Below are 20,844 nucleotides of genomic sequence, written 5' to 3'. Positions count from 1 at the left end.
TGATTAAACTGAAAGCTGCAGGAGAAATATGGCAATGAATGAAAGAACAGTCTAGGTAAAAGACAAAACCATTTTGTGCACAAATTTATTCAAATTTTGGTTCTGCAACGATTGAAGAATATATGTATATTTAAGTCATTTGCAGCTCACTAGTATGTGCTTTACCATAATCTTGCGTACTATTTTGAAATGTATTCATAAATGTACTTTTTTGTTAATAGACAAATGACTGAAGTGATAAAGCGGATGAATGTAGCGGTGGCACCATGAAGTTATATGTATTTCTGGTAAATACTGGAACTACCCTTACATTTGACACAGAACTTGCTGTACAGACGTAAGTACAAATGTTCAGGATGTTTTCTGTGAATTCTGTGTGCATTTTCTGTGGTCTGGTAATTTTATAATTGAAACATAATGCATGACTTTTTTGCAACCTTGGTAGCAAAATTTAACAGTTTTGTAGTTTTAATCTCTACAGAATAATTTAATTGGTTATTTCTTTACCAAACACTTAAAAGGAACAAAAATATTTTAGACGCAGAGCTAAATCAATAGAGGTACCCATGGAATTGCATTCACTAGTGATTTGGAAATATTTAAAAAATGAAGCCTGCTATAAGCATTCTCTGAATCTTTATTGCAATCATACTTTTGACTGCATGCATTTAATGATCATGCTCGGATTAATCAATGGGAACTCTCATGTTGAGAATTGTATCCTAACTAAACTGATAAATCCACCCTTGTCTTCCAAACTCCTTAAGCTATATTGCAAGAGGACTTGTCAAAAAAGCATGTTTTAATTTGTTTCCACAATATGTGGTTGTAGAGCCTTTCAGAGTAGAAAAATGTATTAAAAATGAGTTTCTACATTGAATTTTCATTTAAAGCGAGATGTTCTACTCATCTAGATTAAGCCTTCTTTTTTTGTTTGTTTCAGTATTTGCCAAAGCTTAAATTAATCTTCTTGGCAAACTATTATAGGGGCTTTTTTTTCATTAAAATGGGGTCAGTTTTAGAACTATTCCATTGAGAGTTCAACTAGAGTAACAATCATGACTTTTGAGTAACAATCTGTAATTAAAGAACATTGAGTAGTTTATGTTAAATTGAGTTTTATTTGAATACTAGACCAAGTTGGGCCCAAACCTCTCCTCCCCCCCCATCCCCACTCCCCCTCCCCTACCACCTTTCCCTCCCCCCCACCTTCCCACCTCCCTTCCCCTCCCCCTTTCCCCCTTCCCCTCCCCCACTCCATCCCCCTCAACCCCCTTTATCCTCCCCCTCCCTCTCTCCCCCCCCTTCTTCCATCCTCCCTAGGAGATAGATTTAAACTTTAAAATGAGAATAACTTAAAAAATATAACACCGATTTCAATGAAACTTCTTCCATTAGCACCAAAGGGATGGCGGTGAGTAAGGTGGGCCTAAAATTGTCACGCTATCGTGTACCGTTTTGGCTGTAGTTCAGGAACAAACGAACAAACAAACGAGAGTTTTAGTATATAGATAACAGTATAACAGAGCTTTATTTGTCGTTCGGTACCGAAGTACCGAACGAAACTACATAGCAGTCATAGAAAAAAAAAAAAAAGAACACAAGACACATAACCCCAACACAAACGTCCATCACAGTGACTCCAAACACCCCCTCACTGTGATGGAGGCAACAAAACTTCCACTCTCTTCCCCACGCCCACGGACAGACAGCTCGTCCCCGACCGACCCGCACAGTCCCCGCACCGGGCGCTGAAACGTCCCGCGGCCGAACCGGGCGATGAAAGGCCCGCGACCAAGCCTTGCGCAGCTAAGTCCCGTGGTCGAGCCGCACCGGGCGATGTCAAGTCCGCAGCCGAGCCGCACCAGCGATGAAAAGCCCCGCAGCCGAGCTGCACCGGGCGATGTTAAGCCCCGCGGCCGAGCCGCACAGGGCGATGTTAAGTCCCGCAGCCGAGCCGCACCAGCGGTGAAAAGTCCCACAGCCGAGCTGCACCGGGCGATGTTAAGCCCCGCAGCCGAGCTGCACCGGGCGATGTTAAGCCCCGCAGCCGAGCTGCACCGGGATGTAAAGTCCAGCGGCCAAGCCGCACCGGGATGTAAAGTCCAGCGGCCGAGCCGCAGCGGGCGATGTTAGGCCCCGCAGCCGAGCCGCACCCCGCGCCGTGAGGAAGAGAAAAGTTCCCCCACACCCACACCACCACCCACCCACACCACCACCCCCTCCCACACATACACAACCAAAAAATATATATAAAAACCATCCCAACACCGACACACAACAAAAAAAGGGGGAAAAAAAGACGCACAGACTGCTAGTCAGCCGCTGCCGTTAGGCGCCGCCACGATTGGATTGATCAATATTTGTGAATTATAGTCTTTGAGATTCAGAAAATAACACAGGAATAGACCCGAGGATCATATGCAGAGACTGTTGAGTTGGGTAGTTGAGCTGTATTTTCCATCACCATTTCTGGAACAGTGCATTGGGCTGAGGTTTTACAGTTTAAAATAATACAGAAGAACTGAGAACAGTTCTCTAACACACCGACACACTGAGAACAGTTAAAAATAATACATTGCATATTTTGCTTCTAATTCTAGTAGTACAATATAAAAGGAGATATTCAATTAAGTGTGGTAATGATATAATTTCAGTGTTGCCGACCTTAAACATGCCATCCAAGCTAAATATAAGATTGCAACTCAGCATCAAGTATTGGTTGTCAATGGAGGAGAATGTATGGTGGCAGACAGGCGCGTTTGTAGCTACAGTGCCGGAACGGTAAGTGACCATTCATTTGCGATGTTTTCAGTTGACAACTTGCTTAAACTTCAACACATTTTAAAAATAGTAGTTTCAATTTAATCAGAATATATAATTGGTTGCTGATGGCACTGTTCTTGTTGCCTTCACATTTTTAAATGCAGCTAAATTACAGTATCTAGAACAGTAAATTTTGGATCCATGGATTATATTCACCCACTCCCCGACCCGTGACCATATCACCCCCGTCCTTTACAAGCTCCACTGGCTCCCCATCCCCCAGAGAATCCAGTACAAAATCCTCCATGTGACCTACAAAGCCCTCCATAACCTGGCCCCATCCTACCTGACTGACCTCCTCCACAGACACACTCCCACCCGCACCCTCCGCTCTGCTGCTGCTAACCTCCTGTCCCCACCCATCCGGACCAAACTCAGATCCTGGGGGGGCAGGGCTTTCTCCATAGCTGCTCCCACCCTCTGGAACTCACTATCTCAAACTATCAGAGACTCCTCCTCACTCACCACATTCAAAACATCACTGAAGTCTCACCTGTTCAACACTGCCTTCAACCACTGACCGTCGCTTCAAAACATCACTGAAGTCTCACCTGTTCAACACTGCCTTCAACCACTGACCGTCGCTTCACCTTATTCTTCCTTTTCTGTTTGTTTATTTATTTATTTCTATGTTTTATTTACCCTGTAAAGCGTCTTTGAGTGTGCAGAAAAGCACTATACAAATGTAATGTATTATTATTATTATTATTATTATTATTATTATAATGTATATTGCAGCTGAAATATGATCTGTATATTCTCTAATTGAAATGCAGTTATTAAAAATACAGTGGGTTTTAAAGTTCTCTTTGCATAACTTGAGAATAGTGGGTCTTCTGGCAAGTTTGCTGACCAAACGTTAGTGCCTAGTAGGAAGATGCGTTTCAACAAATTTAGCGACGTTTTAAATTTCACTACTTTTAAATTTTAATACCATAGGACACAAATCCCATATTTCTGTACAACAAGGAGATGATTCTGTGTGACCGTGCACCAACTATTCCTAAAACAACATTCTCTGCAGAAAACGAGATGGGGTTGAAGGTGGAGGAGTCTCTTATGATGCCAGCTGTCTTTCACACAGTGGCCTCTCGAACTCAACTTGCAGTGGTAAGATTAATAAACATAACCAAATATGTGTTGCTGAAAGTAACTGAAAGTAACTCTCATCTGACTGTTGAAGTAGTAACTAAGAAGGCTGAGGAGGACCAGACCATCATTGTTGTCTCAGACATCAGCAAGGCTTTGATTTTCCGCAGGGTAGGCTGCTCTGGAAGATAAGATTGCATGGCATCCAGGGAGACCCGTCTGTCTGGATACAGAATTGGCTTCATGAAAAGAAGCAGAGGGGAGTGGTGGAAGGTTGTTTTTTGGGTTCATTGCTGTTTGTGGTTTATATCAATGATTTAGCTGAGTATGTGCAAGACATGATTAGTAAACTTGCAGATTACACTAAAGTGGGTGGTATAGACAGTGAAGAGGGTTATCACAAATCACAGCAGGGTCATTATCAGCTGGGCAAGTGGCCTGAGGCACGGTTAATACAGTTCAATGCTGATAAATGTGAGGTGTTACATTTTGGGAAGTCAAACCAGGGCAGGAATTCACAATGAATGGGAGGGCGCTGGGAAATGTTGTGGAGCCGAGTGCTCGAGGAGTACAGGTGCACAGTTCCCTGAAAGTGGCGTCACACGTAGATGGGGTGGCAAGGTAGACTTTTGGTTCATTGACCATCATCAGTCCAGGTATTGAGTATAGAAGTTGGGATGTTATGTTACAATTTGGTTTTTTACTGTCACATATACCGAGATGCAATGAAAAGCTTTTGTTTGCCTGCAATCTAGTCAAAAGAAGGGTTGTACATGAATACAATAAAGCCATCCAAAGTGCAAAGCCACATTTGGAGTATGGTGTTCAATTCTGGTCACGCTGCTATAAGAAAGAGTACAGAGAAGATCTACAAGGATGTTGCCAGGATCAAGGCCTGAGCTGTCGGGAGAGGTTGAGCCAAGGACTCTTCCTTGGCGTGCAGGAGACTAAGGGCGGATCATGAAGAGGTATATAAAATTATGATAGGAACAAATACAGTGAATGCACAGTCTTTTACCCACGGTATGGGCTTAAAATGGTATATGGATAGGAAAAATTTAGAGGGATATGGGCCAAACTCAGGTGGAATTAGTGTGGGACATCTTGGTTGGCAAGTTGGGCTGAAGGGCCTGTTTCCATGCAATATGACAACTGGTGAGATCAGGTGATTTTAAATGATGGGTTGCAATTTCTGAGCTGAGTTAATCAATATATTTTTGACTCAAGGACTTATTGCTCAATCTGGTTCTAAGAAATGAGGCAACGCTTCCTTAATGACAAAGGAGATGTAGAGTATTATGCAACAAAGAAAGGTGGTTGTTGGTTGAAGTTGATCATTCTAGGGAGTAGCAGATTGAATATGATAAACAGGGAGGGAAGATGTAATAGAAAATAAGTATGGTAAAGAATGTGAAAATAGAATTGCATGTAACACTGAGGGCTACCCAAAAGTCTTCTACAAACATAACATAAGCACATAGTAAGAAAAGGGAGGAGAGCAATAAAGTAAGGTGTTCGGACAGTGGATGTAGCCCTGCTCTATGATATAAAATAGATGATCTTGACTGAAAATTAGCTTGTGCATTAAGCATGTTCTAGATTGCGATATTGCCCCCGATGGAACGTTAATTGGATGTGTCCCTTCCTGTGTTTTAAATGAAATCTTCCTCTGGGTTATTTATATAATTGTCATCAAAGCAGCTTTTCATTCTAAAACTAATTTATTGGAAACATTGTGCTCATGGAAACTCGTAAATGTCATTTTTAAAATTGAAGCTGAATTTTCCATTATGAGCCATTACAAAACATACTTAACAGACATACTTTATAAACATAAATCCAATAGGGTTCCGGATTATATTAATAGTTTAAATTGTGTTAATGATTTGTTTGAGATCCTTTCATGGAATTTTCATCAATTTGTTCATTGTTTTCTACCATCAGGAACATGTATCTGAATCACAGGCAATGTATTGTTGGAAATATTTGGTGAATAAATATTTTGGCGAATATTTAAACTGCTATGAAGATAACTACACTTCTGAAATTTGTTTTTGTAATTTTCTTGGATAGGAGATGTATGAAGTTGCAAAGAAACTCTGCTCATTTTGTGAAAGATTGGTCCACGATGAACACCTTCAGCATCAAGGTTGGGCTGCCATTATGGCCAATTTGGAAGATTGTACCCACTCTTTTCAAAGGCTGCTGACGAAGTTTGAAAGTGCATACAGCAACTATGACCATTCTGTGGAAAATATTAAGCAAAAACTCACAAAGTAGGTTTGGGTTAATGTTTGGCAGTTCCACAATGAATACTGTTGGAACTTAGATTTATCTCCAGGGATGCACTGAAGTTCATTACAGGCATAATTCTTTCATGTTTAATATTTACTTGGGAGTATATAAACTGTATTACCATATTGTTTGTGATTATTTTGTTAAACTCTGCTAATCCTACCATGAAAAAAACATACAATTACCATTTCTTTCCTAAAGCTACTGTAAAGTTGTTAATTGAACAAGGAGTATGATATAAGCCGAGCAATGTGGCATATATGGATTTATTTTGTATGAATTCTCAGTTCTTTCCTTGACTGAGCCGTCTCTCTATTCACCAATAGCTGTTTGTTTGCAACTGGCCACTAGTGGTCATCCAAAATGAAAGTTCTACTATATGCATTTCTGCAAGTGAAGCTGATGTGTCTAAATTATATTTTGTGATTTATTCTGCATTCCAACTATCATCAAAGCCGTTTAAAAGTGCCTATGGGTTGACCATTGGTGTTGGCCATTACTAAACTTTCTCTTTGTTATGCAAAAGCATTTAAATATCATAGTTGATTGTTGCAGAGGAATATTGTCCAACTTTTAATATTCTGCAGCAGTCTGTCTATTTCTAAATGTTTTAACATTTGGAGAAATTGGGATTTGCTCATTTTTTTAAATGAACCAGGTAAAGTGCTATGAAATACAAGAATATTGTGTATTGTAAACAGTGCTAAGCTATCATTTTTTAAAATCAATTTTGGGGATTTGGCTGTTGCTGACAGTGCCAGCATTTATCACCCTTTTGTTAATTGCCCATGAGATGGTGGTGGTGAGCCAGCATCTTGAACTGCTGCAGTCCTAGTGAAAGAACTGGCACAGTATCAAGACTATCAGGGATTTGGACCCAATGGCAATGAAGGACTGATGACCTATTTCCAAAGCAGGATAGTGTGATACTTTAAAGGGAACTACAGATGGTGATGTTCCCATGTACCTGCTATCTTAGTATGCTGCTGAGTTGTATTTTGCAAGTGTTGGTAAAGGTTTTGGAAAATTAGGATGCGAGTCACTCACAGCAGATATTCAGCCGTTAACTTGGTCTTGTGTGCCGTCTATTGATTGTGGCTGGTCTAATGAAGCTTCTGGTCAGTGGAGACCCGCCCCTCTTTCCACCAAGGCTTCTGCTGGTGGGGCTGCAGTAATGGTAATGTCATTGAATTTTAAGGTAGGTGGTTAGATTCTGTTGTGGGCAATAGTCACAGGTTGCGTGAATGGGCGGATGCATGGCAGATGCAGTTTAATGTGGATAAGTGTGAGGTTATCCACATTGGTGGTAAGAATAGGAAGGCAGATTATTATCTGAATGGTGTCAAGTTAGGAAAAGGGGACGTACAACGAGATCTGGGTGTCCTAGTGCATCAGTCACTGAAAGGAAGCATGCAGGTACAGCAGGCAGTGAAGAAAGCCAATGGAATGTTGGCCTTCATAACAAGAGGAGCTGTGTATAGGAGCAAAGAGGTCCTTCTGCAGTTGTACAGGGCCCTAGTGAGACCACACCTGGAGTACTGTGTGCAGTTTTGGTCTCCAAATTTGAGGAAGGATATTCTTGCTATTGAGGCCGTGCAGCGTAGGTTTACTAGGTTAATTCCCGGAATGACGGGACTGTCATATGTTATAGAAACATAGAAAATAGGTGCAGGAGGAGGCCATTCGACCCTTCGAGCCAGCACCACCATTCATTGTGATCATGGCTGATCGTTCCCCAAGATCATGGCTGACCGTGCCTGTCTTCTCCCCATATCCCTTGATTCTACTAGCCCCTAGATCTCTATCTAACTCTCTCTTAAATCCATCCAGTGATTTGGCTTCCACTGCCCTCTGTGGCAGAGAATGCCACAAATTCACAACTCTCTGGGTGAAAAAGTTTTTTCTCACCTCAGTTTTAAATGGCCTCCCCTTTATTCTAAGACTGTGGCCGCTGATTCTGGACTCGTCCAACATTGGGAACATTTTTCCTGCATCTAGCTTGTCCAGTCCTTTTATAATTTTATATGTTTCTATAAGATCCCTTCTCATCCTTCTAAACTCCAGTGAATACAAGCCTAGTCTTTTCAATCTTTCCTCGTATGTCAGTCCCGCCATCCCAGGGATCAATCTCGAGAACCTACGCTGCACTGCCTCAATTACAAGAATGTCCTTCCTCAAATTAGGAGACTAAAACTGTACACAATACTCCAGATGTGGTCTTACCAGGGCACTATACAACTGCAGAAGAACCTCTGATACTGAAATCCTCTTGTTATGAAGGCCAACATGCCATTAGCTTTCTTCACTGCCTGCTGTACCTGCACGCCAACTTTCAGTGACTAGTGTACAACGACACACAGGTCCTGCTGCACCTACTCCTTACCTAACCTAACTCCATTGAGATAATAATCTGCCTCCTTGTTTCTGCCGCCAAAGTGGATAACCTCACATTTATCAATATTATACTGCATCTGCCAGGCATCTGCCCACTCACTCAACCAGTCCAGGTCACCCTGCAACCTCCTAACATCCTCTTCACATTTTACACTGCCACCCAGCTTTGTGTCATCCGCAAACTTGCTAGTGTTGCTTCCAATTCCCTCTTCCAAATCATTAATATATATGGTAAACAGTTGCGGCCCCAACACCGAGCCTTGCGACACTCCACTCGCCACTGCCTGCCATTCTGAAAAGGACCCGTTTACTCCTACTCTGCTTCCTGTCTGCCAACCAATTTTCTATCCATGTCAACACCCTACCCCCAATACCATGTGCTCTAATTTTAATCACCAATCTCCCATGTGAGACCTTCTCAAAGGCTTTCTGAAAGTCTAGATACACTACATCCACTGGCTCCCCTTCATCCATTTTACTTGTCACGTCCTCAAAAAATTCCAGAAGATTAGTCAAGCATGATTTCCCTTTCATAAATCCATGCTGACTTGGACTTATCCTTTTACTGCTATCCAAATGACTTAGACGAAGGGATTAAAAGTACCATTAGCAAATTTGCAGATGATACTAAGCTGGGGGGTAGTGTGAATTGTGAGGAAGATGCAATAAGGCTGCAGGGTGACTTGGACAGGTTGTGTGAGTGGGCGGATACATGGCAGATGCAGTTTAATGTAGATAAGTGTGAGGTTATTCACTTTGGAAGTAAGAATAGAAAGGCAGATTATTATCTGAATGGTGTCAAGTTAGGAGGAGGGGGAGTTCAACGAGATCTGGGTGTCCTAGTGCATCAGTCAATGAAAGGAAGCATGCAGATACAGCAGGCAGTGAAGAAAACCAATGGAATGTTGGCCTTCATAACAAGAGGAGTTGAGTATAGGAGCAAAGAGGTCCTTCTACAGTTGTACCGGGCCCTGGTGAGACCGCACCTGGAGTACTGTGCAGTTTTGGTCTCCAAATTTGAGGAAGGATATTCTTGCTATGGAGGGCGTGCAGCGTAGGTTCACTAGGTTAATTCCCGGAATGGCGGGACTGTCGTATGTTGAAAGGCTGGAGCGATTGGGCTTGTATACACTGGAATTTAGAAGGATGAGGGGGGATCTTATTGAAACATATAAGATAATTAGGGGATTGGACACATTAGAGGCAGGAAACATGTTCCCAATGTTGGGGAGTCCAGAACAAGGGGCCACAGTTTAAGAATAAGGGGTAGGCCATTTAGAACGGAGATGAGGAAGAACTTTTTCAGTCAGAGAGTGGTGAAGGTGTGGAATTCTCTGCCTCAGAGGGCAGTGGAGGCCAGTTCGTTGGATGCTTTCAAGAGAGAGCTGGATAGAGCTCTTAAGGATGGCGGAGTGAGGGGGTATGGGGAGAAGGCAGGAACGGGGTACTGATTGAGAGGGATCAGCCTTGATCGCATTGAATGGCGGTGCTGGCTCGAAGGGCTGAATGGCCTACTCCTGCACCTATTGTCTATTGTCAAATGCACCAATATTACCTCTTTAATAATTGACTCCAGCATCTTTTCCACCACCGAAGTCAGGTTAGCTGGTCTGTAATTCCCCGTTTTCTCTCTCGCTCCTTTCTTGAAAAATTGGATAACATTAGCTATCCTCCAATCCACAGGAACTGATCCTGAAAGATATGTTGAAAGACTGGAGCGACTAGGCTTGTATACACTGGAATTTAGAAGGATGAGAGGGGATCTTATCAAAACATATACGATTATTAAGTGGTTGGACACGTTATAGGCAGGAAACATGTTCCCAATGTTGGGGGAGTCCAGAACCAGGGGCCACAGTTTAAGAATAAGGGGTAGGCCATTTAGAAAGGAGATGAGGAAAAACCTTTTCAGTCAGAGAGTTGTACATCTGTGGAATTCTCTGCCTCAGAAGGCAGTGGAGGCCAATTCTCTGAATGCATTCAAGAGAGAGCTAGATAGAGCTCTTAAGGATAGTGGAGTCAGGGGGTATGGGGTACTGATTGAGAATGATCAGCCATGATCACATTGAATGGTGGTGCTGGCTCGAAGGGCTGAATGGCCTATTCCTGCACCTATTGTCTATTAACAAGTTTATTGCTTGTTACTTTTTGATGTATAGGCAAATGTTGATTGGCTTGCTGCATGCAGATGTGAGCTGCTTCATTTGTGAAAGAATATTGTTCAATTTATCGGTGATTATCCCACTTCTGACCTTGTGATGGAGGAAGTGCTAGTGAGGCAGTTGGTTCAGCACACTGCCCTGAGGAGCTCTGCAATTAATTTTTGGGATGATTGTTGGTTTTCAACAACCATGACCATCTTCCTTTTGGGTAAGTTATGACTCGAACCAATGGAGCGCCTTCGTTTTGACTTCAATTTCACGTGCTGCATAGATGCCGTACTTGTTCAAAGGCTATCTCAACATCATGAGTAGTAACCTACTTGCTTCCTGGTATTCCGCTCTTTAGTTCATATTTGAATGTCACCTTATGCACTTAACGCCAACTAATAACACAGTCAGAATCTTTTTCCCAGGGTGGATATATCCAACACTTAGACAATAGACAATAGGTGCAGGAGTAGGCCATTCAGCCCTTCGAGCCAGCACCGCCATTCACTACGATCATGGCTGATCACTCTCAATCAGTACCCCGTTCCTGCCTTCTCCCCATACCCCCTCACTCCGCTATCCTTAAGAGCTCTATCCAGCTCTCTCTTGAAAGCATCCAACGAACTGGCCTCCACTGCCTTCTGAGGCAGAAAATTCCACACCTTCACCACTCTCTGACTGAAAAGGTTCTTCCTCATCTCCGTTCTAAATGGCCTACCCCTTATTCTTAAACTGGGGCCCCTTGTTCTGGACTCCCCAACATTGGGAACATGTTTCCTGCCTCTAATGTGTCCAATCCCCTAATTATCTTATATGTTTCAATAAGATCCCCCCTCATCCTTCTAAATTCCAGTGTATACAAGCCTAATTGCTCCAGCCTTTCAACATACGACAGTCCTGCCATTCCGGGAATTAACCTAGTGAACCTACGCTGCACGCCCTCAATAGCAAGAATATCCTTCCTCAAATTTGGAGACCAAAACTGCACACAGTACTCCAGGTGCGGTCTCACCAGGGTCCGGTACAACTGTAGAAGGACCTCTTTGCTCCTATACTCAACTCCTCTTGTTATGAAGGCCAACCTTCCATTGGCTTTCTTCACTGCCTGCTGTACCTGCATGCTTCCTTTCAGTGACTGATGCACTAGGGCACCCAGATCTCGTTGAACATCCCCTCTTCCTAACTTGACACCTTTCTATTCTTACTTCCAAAGTGAATAACCTCACACTTATCTACATTAAACTGCATCTGCCATGTATCCGCCCAATCACACTTTTAGTGGAATAGAGGGAGATGCATCGCGTACAGGCAGATGAGATCAGTTTAACTTGGAATCATGTGTAGGAAGGAACTGCAGATGCTGGTTTAAACCGAAGATGGACAAAAAATGCTGGAGTAACTCAGCGGGACAGGCAGCATCTCTGGAGCGAAGGAATGGGTGACGTTTCAGGTCGAGACCCTTCTTTTGAAGAAGGGTCTTGACCCAACACGTCACCCAATACTTCTCTCCAGAGATGCTGCCTGTCCCGCTGAGTTACTCCGGCATTTTGTGTCCAATTTGGCATCATGTTTGGCACAAACATTGTGGGATGACGGACTCGTTCCTGTGCTGTAATGTTCTATGTTCTTCCATCATTCAGCTGGTGGAGAATAGACTGATTAGACAGTGATTTCATCAAATTGGATTGGCTCTGTTTTTTGTGAATGGCATACACCGATCAGCCAAAACATTATGTCTATCTGCCTAATATGCTGTTGGTCCTCTGTGTGCCGCCAAAACAGCGCCGACCCTCCAAGGCATGGACTCTACAACACCCCTGAAGGTGTGTGTGGTATATGGCACCAAAACATTAGCAGCCGATCCTTCAAGTCCTGTAAGTTGCGAGGTGGAGCTGCCGTGGATTGGACTTATCGATCCAGCACATCCCCTCAATTGGATTGAGATGTGGAGAATTTGGAGGCCAGGGCAACAGCGTGAACACTTCATCATGTTGCTCAAACCATTCCCGAACAATGTGTGCAGTGTGGCAGGGCGCATTATCCTGCTGAAAGAGGCCACTGCCATCAGGGAATACCATTGCCATGAAGGGGTGTACCTGGTCTGCAACGATGTTTAGATAGGTGACATGTGTCAAATTGACGTCCACATGAATGGCTGGACCCAGGGTTTCTCAGCAGAACATTGCCCAGAGCATCACATTCCCTCCACAGGCTTGTTGTCTTCCCACAGTCGGTGCGGACCAGATGGGATAGCCTTCGTTGCCCTCGCGCATCAATGAGCCTTGGGTACCCAACATCCTGTCGCTGGTTTGTGGTTTGTCCCTCCTCGGACCACTATCGGTAGGTACACACCACTGCTGACCAAGAGCACCCCACAAGCCTTGCCGTTTCAGAGATGCTCTGACCCAGTCGTCTGGCCATAACAATTTGGCCCTTGTCAAAGTCGCTCAGGTATTTACTCCTGTTCATTTCTCCAGCATCCAACACATCAACTTCAATAATTAACTGTTCACTTGCTGCCTAATATATCCCACCCCTTGACAGGTACCATTGTAACAAGATAGCCAATGTTATTCACTTCACCTGTCAGTGGTCATAATGTTTTGGCTGATCGGTGTATGTCTGGGTAAATTTCCACATAGTCAAGTAAATGTTAATGCTTTAACTGTACTGCAATATTTAGGATAAATGTATAGCTGGTTCTGGAACATAGTTCTTCAGTTCTACAGCTACAATATTGTTTGGGCAATGAGTCTTTGGCTCTGGTGGTCCACGTTGCTACTTGTAGTGAATTAAATCTGCTGGAAGATAAACACAAAAAGCGAGAGTAACTGAGCAAGCCAGACAGCATCTCTGGAGAAAAGGAATAAGTGATGTTTCGGGTCGAGACCCTTCTTCAGACTGCGAGTCAGGGGAAACGGAAATGAGAGATAAAAAACGGTGATCTAAAGAGATATAGAAAAAACAAATAAATGAAAGATATGAAAAAAAGTAACTATGATAAAGGAAACAGGTTATTGTTAGCTGTTTATTAGGTGAAAATGAGCTACAGACAATGAGACAACAAGACGGCTTTGAAGCTGGTACAACTTGGGTGGGGGAAGGGATGGAGATAGAAGGGATGCAAGGGTTACTTGAAGTCATAGAAATCAATATTCATATCGGCGAAGGTGTTCAGCAAAACAATCGCCCAGTCTACATTTGATCTCGCCGATGTGTAAGGGTCTACACCTTGAACAACGGATACAGTAGATGAGTTTGGAGGAAGTGCATGTGAACTTCTACCTAACTTGAAAGGACAGTCTGGGACCCTGGACAGAGTCGAGGGAGGAGATACAGGGACAGGTGTTGCATCTTCTGCCATTACAGGAGAAGATAAGTGGGGAGGGGTGATTTGGGTGGGAAGGGATGAGTTAACCAGGGAGTTATGGAGGGAACAATCCCTATTCCGGGCGTACACTGGGCCTATCCACGAACTATATATCTGTTACATTGACGACTGCATTGATGCTACTTCCTGCACCCATGCAGAACTCATGGATGTCATTAACTTCACCAATTTCCCTCCTGCACTCAAATTCACTTGGACCGCCTCTGACACCTCCCTCCCCTTTCTTGATCTCTCTGTCTCCATCACAGGAGATAGACTATCGACTGATGTCTATTGTAAACCTACTGACTCCCCCAACTATCTAGACGACACTTCTTCCCCCTAATGGAACAAAAAATTTCAATGCGCTTCCTCGGACTGATGTCAAATATAATTTGATTCCAAATTAATGGTAATATTGAGACAGACGTCAAATAACTACAATCTAGGAATCAGTCTTTAAAGGGGGAAGTAAAGAGTTGAAAGAACTAATTTTATGGAGGAAATTAAAAATGCTAAGACCTCACTAGCTGAAGGTGGTCTGCCAATGGGTTTTCATTTTCCTGCCTTTTGTGTTTTCTTGAGTATGGACCTCACCTTTTGCACTTTAGTTGCTTTCCTTAGAAGTAAGAGCTGGTACCTATCCATGACTATCTTCGTCTTAATTCTTAGTCATGAAATTCAAATGTCAATGCTTAAGCTGCCATAATTTTCTCTACAAAGTGAATCTTGATTTAAAAACGTTACTAAAAAACAACTGAACTCTGTCCTTGACACACCTGGAACATTACCCCAATCGATCTATAAACAGTATGATCTTCAATGTCCAGGACAGGTTACCAGACAGGTTTTGTTTCAGACTTGAGGAAATAGTATTGGAAGTCTGAGCTGATGTGTTTGGATGTCTGTATAGATATAAAATATTTGCAAATTAATGTTTGGGCATTATTTGGATCGGGTTGTTGAACTGTATAGCAAGGATCTGAATGCTTATTTTGCATGTTCTATATCCTTAAACAAAACATGACCATGCAAGTTATTTGCTAAATATATTGGTTTATGCAGCAAATAGAGAATTTGTTGGAGAGACAAGAGGCTGGAGGTGCTGGAATCTTGACCAAAAATCTAAGTGCTAGAGGCAAAATCTGTGGTGGTGGTGTGGGGGGGGGGGAGGGGGGGGGGGGGAGATGGACAGATCTGAAGAAGGGTCTCGACCCGAAATGTCACCCATTCCTCTCCAGAAGCCTGTCCTGCTGAGTTATTCCAGCATTTCGTATCTACTTTGGACAGATGACATTTTGGGTCAGGACCTTTCTTTAGACTATGTTATGTATTTTTGCTTGTTGATTATTGTAATTATGTATGATTTACATTCCCTGGTGGATTCGATTGGATAAAATCATGTCTAATAAGGGGATACACTAACAGCTGTTTGAAGATGGATAGTATTTAAGAAAAATTGTAGAATAACTAAATTAGGTGTCAGCCAGTCATAAAAGGTGACACAATGTGTCTGCAAGTGATGCTGTTGCTTCATAGTTCCAACAATCCAGGGTTAATCCTGACCTCCAGTGCTCTCTTCTTTGACTGTATGGTTTCAGTATGGTTCCAGTTTCCTTCCACATTCTGATGAAAGGCTGGTAGGTTAATTGGCTACGGTAACTTTTCCAGCACTTAGGATAATCAGGGTGAAATTGATGGCATGTGAGAAATAATAGGTTATAGTGGACTAAGTGTTGGGTCTGGGATTGGTCTGAGAGCTGGCATTGCCCTCTTAGTTATTGAGAAAATATGAGAATATGAAATGTTTCCTCTATAAACAGCTGAGTTCCAAAAAATAATTTGCATCAACATATACATGTGGCTTGAATCTTCTATTATAAACTTCTACAGTCGCAACAAATGAAACAGCAAATGAAACTATTTCAATTAAAATGCCACCCCCTCCCAGTGGATGACTTGTTTTGTGGTTACTAATTGCAAGAGTAATGCAGTGTGAAATTTACTATTATAATTATGAACCTCAGAATTTATAATATGTATGTGATAACAACTCAATTTTCAACTCAATTTGCTATTGTCCTACAGTGCTTGGTCAGGATTAACAATGCTTGCTCATATCCAGCTGGGTTATGCCTGGTTGTGAGTAACACTAATTTAAATATCCATGTTAACAATAATGGTTAGCTTTCACACTAGTTGGCACTGCTAAATTGCCTTTAACACATTAACCGTACCTTCTGCAAGGAAATGTTTTTCAGCACGATACAGTTGTGCATCTGTTAACCCTCAGTCTGAGGTTTGCTTCTTTATATTCCTTGATTTTTTATTTTTGTCTTTGGCCGTGATCCTTTATTTTATTTTGCCATTCTCACCATTGCCTTCTATTGGGCTTGCTGTACATTTTGCAATTGTTTGAAATGTCCTGCATTTAACAGTACAGTAACCCCTAGTAATAATCATGGACCTTCATAAAGCGGATTTTAGTTATAGTGGACCATGGGTCCTGTTGCATTCCCCCCCCCCCCCCCCACTTCCGCCAATGAGCTGGCACTGCATGGCATGCTTCCGGTTACAGAAGTGGAGAGCGAGTAGCATGAAGGCACCCTGAGTACCGCACCCATCCCTGGTGCACCATGTGTGTGGTCGGGGGCTCTGAGACTCCATGGCCTGTGAATTCTCGCTTGTTTAACTCGCCAAAGCTGCATTTCTTTCCACCTGGCCTTGGGTTAAACTTTACTCCCCTCAATCAGTTATAGCGGACAGTCAGCAATAATGGAGACCATCCTCCCACTGTGGTCCATTATTGTGAGGGTTTAATTTATTGTAGTAATTAATGCAACATTTGCATTGGTTGTACATCTTTTATTAATGAATGAACACTTTTTTTGCTATTTTTAGGTATGTAGTTTAATGGTTGCTGTTGATTTTAGTGAATAATTTTAAAGAAACTGGAAAATCATTGCCTTATAGATGCTTTAATATATAAACCATGTTTCTCATCCATTTAAAATATTTTGTGAAGAGAATACAGTTGGATTTCAAATTGTAAAATATGAGATCTCTTGATGTCTGGAGTATGTGCTCAAAGTAATTGGTATTATTTTAATTGAAAGGAAAAATCCGGAAACTTTCACAGATGTGGCATTTGTGCAAGTGAACAATTATATGAGCAGTTCTTACATTAATTTAATGTGTTCTTCACAAAGTTCTGGCATGGCAGTTTGGCCCACACTTTTGCAAAACCTTTCAAACTACATCATGAATGTACAGTCAAAAAGTCATGCGTCTTCAAAGCCGATTTAATTATTTAATATTGGTGATTTAATGCTTAATCTTTGCCACCAGGAACAAAAAAAATGTGCATGTTCCAAGCTGATTAGAGGTGGACTCTTCAATTCAAACTGTACTAATATATTATCTTATATTATGAATTAAGCCTCGGCACAGCTGTCTCAGTTATGGCTAAAATGCCACTGTTGGAGTGCCTGACCAGACATAGCTACAGAGAATGTCAGGAGAGATTCAAGTTTCCTGGCGAAAGAGAAAATCTAGAAGAGTCTGATGATGAGAAGTCCAACAATTCAGTACTTTGTTCTGTTAAACCTGCAGTTTGCAGGAAATCGCCGTCGAGTTCTGTATCGTTTGGACATTCCACACAGAATAGTATTCTGCAGGAAGAAAAAGACATTGAGAACAGCATGGGTAGCCATCAGAGGACCATAGCAGAAAATGAATTAAATGAAGAAATGAAAGACCAAGCTTTTTTTAATGTCTCCTTACTGGACTGGATTAATGTTCAAGACAGACCGAATGACGTGGAATCACTGGTCAGAAAATGCTTTGATTCAATGAACCGAGTGAGTACTTTTGAGATTTCGGATTGAAAAGAACATTGTGTTTGGGTGTAATAATGCAGAAGAATATGACATGTTTTCAAGTTGAGTTGTAAAATGAAATTTAGCCTCTTCAACTCGTCTGATCATCTAGCATTTTGAAAATAAATTGAAACTGCTTTTATCATATTTTCCATCTATTTTAAATAGTTTGTTTTTCGTCGGAAGTTTAATATTAATAGACCTTCAGATACTTGAATTTAAGCTTGGAGTTCAACAGCTATGTGCTCTTCGTCTGGCTTTGAATCTGATGTATTCATAAACCTACATATGTAAAGTACAGCCTATATGTGAGGCCTGATGATAAATTTGTTATTATTCTTAAGAAATAGGACAATATTTTTGAAAGGTGATTGAAAGTTCAAATGTTTCTGCAATTATAGCCTACAACTAGATCATGTGTACAGAATGAATATGGATGTGAAAAACATGTGTTTTTCCAATGTTTATTTTTTCCAGCTGGCTGATTATCACTTCACAGTATATTTGTACAGCAGCAGAATTTTTTGGTGTAATCATGTAATTAGAAACAGAGAAAATAGGTGCAGGAGGAGGCCATTTGTCCCTTTGAACCAGCACCACCATTCATTGTGATCACAATCAGTAACCAGTGCCTGCCTTCTCCCCATATCCTTTGGTTCCACTTGCCCCTAGAGCTCTATCTAACTCTCTTTTAAATTCATCCAATGAATTAGCCTCCACAGCCTTCTGTGGCAGAGAATTCCTCAAATTCACAACTCTGGGTGAATTTTTTTTTCTCACCTCGGTTTTAAATAGTCTCCCCATTATTCTTAGACTGTGGCTCTTGGTTCTGGACTCCCCCAACATTGGGAACATTTTTCCTGCATCTAGCTTGTCCAGTCCTTTTATAATTTTATGCGTTTCTATAAGATCCCCTCTCATCCTTCTAAACTCCAGTGAATACAAGCCCAGTCTTTCCAATCTTTCCTCGTATGACAGTCCTGCCATCCCATCTCGTTATGAAGGCCAACATGCCATTAGCTTTCTTCACTGCCTGCTGTACCTGCATGTTTACTCTCAGTGACTGGTGTACAATGACACCCAGGTCTCGTTGCACTTCCTTTTTACCTAATCTGACACCATTGAGAGCATAATCTGCCTCCTTGTGTTTGCCGCCAAAGTGGATAACCTCACATTAATCTACATTATACTGCATCTGCCATGCATCTACTCACTCACTCAACCTGCCCAAGTCACCCTGCAACATTTCTAACATCCTCTTTGCAGTTCACACTGCCTCCCAGCTTTGAGTCATCTGCAAATTTGCTAGTGTTACTGTTAATTCCATCATTCAAATCATTGATATATATCGTGAATAGTTGTGGCCCCAGCACCAAGCCATGTGGACTCCACTCACCACTGCCTGCCTTTCTGAAAGGACCCGTTTATTCCTACTCTTTGCTTCCTGTCTGCCAACCCATTCTCTATCCATATCAATACCCTACCCCCAAAACCATGTGCTCTAATTTTGCCCACAAATCTCCTGTGTTGGACCATATCAAATTGTAGGCAAATTGTGTGGAAAGATGAAATGTTGCAAGTGAAAATGTCTAAAATTGTACTTTCCTTCAGCTTGATCCAGAAATTCTTCAGCCATTTCTGACAGAATGTCGTGAAACCATTGCGAAACTTGACAATCAGAACATGAAGGCAATTAAAGGACTTGAGGACCGATTGTATGCTCTAGATCAAATGATAGCCAGTTGTAATAGACTGGTGAATGAACAAAAAGAATTAGCCCAGGTAAATCTTCATCACAAAAATATAGGTTAATGCAGGATAACATTGTGTGGAGTATTTTAAGAGGATTGAGGTGTTGTAAAGTCCGAGCTATTTATTAATATCATTTTAACAGGTACTAGAACAGGGTGGACCCATTGGACCCAAATCTCTCCTGCATTGGTGTAGCACCCTCCAGATTCCCCGACTCCCCCCCCCACGCACCCACTCACCAACTCCATCCCCCCTCAATCCCCCTCCTCCCCTCCCCCCTCCTCCCCTCCCCCCCCCCCTCACCCACTCCAACCCCCCTTATCCCCCTCCTCCCTTCACCCCCCCTCCACTGTTAGGGGCTCTCCGGCACTACTCCTCCCCCCCACTCACGCACTCCATCCCCCTTAACCCCCCTTATCCCCCCCTCACCCACTCCATCCCCCCTTAGCTCCATGTAAACCCCCCCTCTCCAATCTTAGTAGTTCTCCGTCACTCCTCCCCCCCCCCCCCCCCATTCACCCACTCCATTCCCCCTCACCCCCCTCTCCACTTTTAGGGGCTCTCCGGCGCTCCCCCCTTCCCCCACTCACTCACTCCGATGGTCTGGGGCCAGGCGAGAGTGGCGACTACACCACCCGGCGGACAGTGCGGCGGCGGGAGGTGCGCACAAGATGGCGGAGCAGGAGGAGAGAAGGAGAGCGGCTGTTGTGTGTGTGTGTAAAAAGGAAAATAAAATTAAAATATAACAACCAGTTGAACCACAATGGTGATTAAGGTGGTGCTAACATTGGTGCGCTACCGTGTACCGTTTTGGCTGTATTTCAATAAAGTACTAAATCTTACATATATTTATACAAGATGAGAGTTTTAGTAATGTATATAGATTAACAGAACTTGATACAAACATTCTGTTAATCGAAAGAACAATACAAAAGAGTTGTTAAATCTTCAGGGCGTGTTGAGATCTATCTATGGGGAAATAGGAAGGAAATTGGGACTCTGACAAAGATTTTCTTTCGCATCGTCGTTGGCTACAGTTGAAATACCAGATGATTGGAGAATAGTTAAAAGTTGTCAGGCATAAGCTAGG

At 42.5% G+C, this 20,844-nt stretch overlaps 1 protein-coding gene across 4 annotated transcripts in view; it reads left to right on the top strand.

Moving 5' to 3' along the window:
- The window catches only part of rb1cc1 (RB1-inducible coiled-coil 1), a 144,200-nt gene that overhangs the window by 21,225 nt on the left and 102,131 nt on the right, over positions 1-20,844 (top strand). For all 4 annotated transcript variants that reach the window (XM_078397381.1, XM_078397379.1, XM_078397377.1 and 1 more), the window contains 6 exons: positions 222-337; positions 2,658-2,784; positions 3,766-3,936; positions 5,989-6,191; positions 17,564-17,984; positions 19,614-19,784. In XM_078397381.1, the coding sequence (XP_078253507.1) occupies positions 267-337; positions 2,658-2,784; positions 3,766-3,936; positions 5,989-6,191; positions 17,564-17,984; positions 19,614-19,784 (1,164 nt within the window). In that variant the 5' untranslated portion in view covers positions 222-266. The remainder of the gene's footprint in view (positions 1-221; positions 338-2,657; positions 2,785-3,765; positions 3,937-5,988; positions 6,192-17,563; positions 17,985-19,613; positions 19,785-20,844) is intronic.

The sequence above is a fragment of the Rhinoraja longicauda genome, chromosome 4, assembly GCF_053455715.1.
Source record: "Rhinoraja longicauda isolate Sanriku21f chromosome 4, sRhiLon1.1, whole genome shotgun sequence".
NCBI lineage: Eukaryota > Metazoa > Chordata > Chondrichthyes > Rajiformes > Arhynchobatidae > Rhinoraja > Rhinoraja longicauda.
Note: the sequence above shows the minus strand (reverse complement) of the source record. Positions and strands in the feature narration are given on the sequence as shown.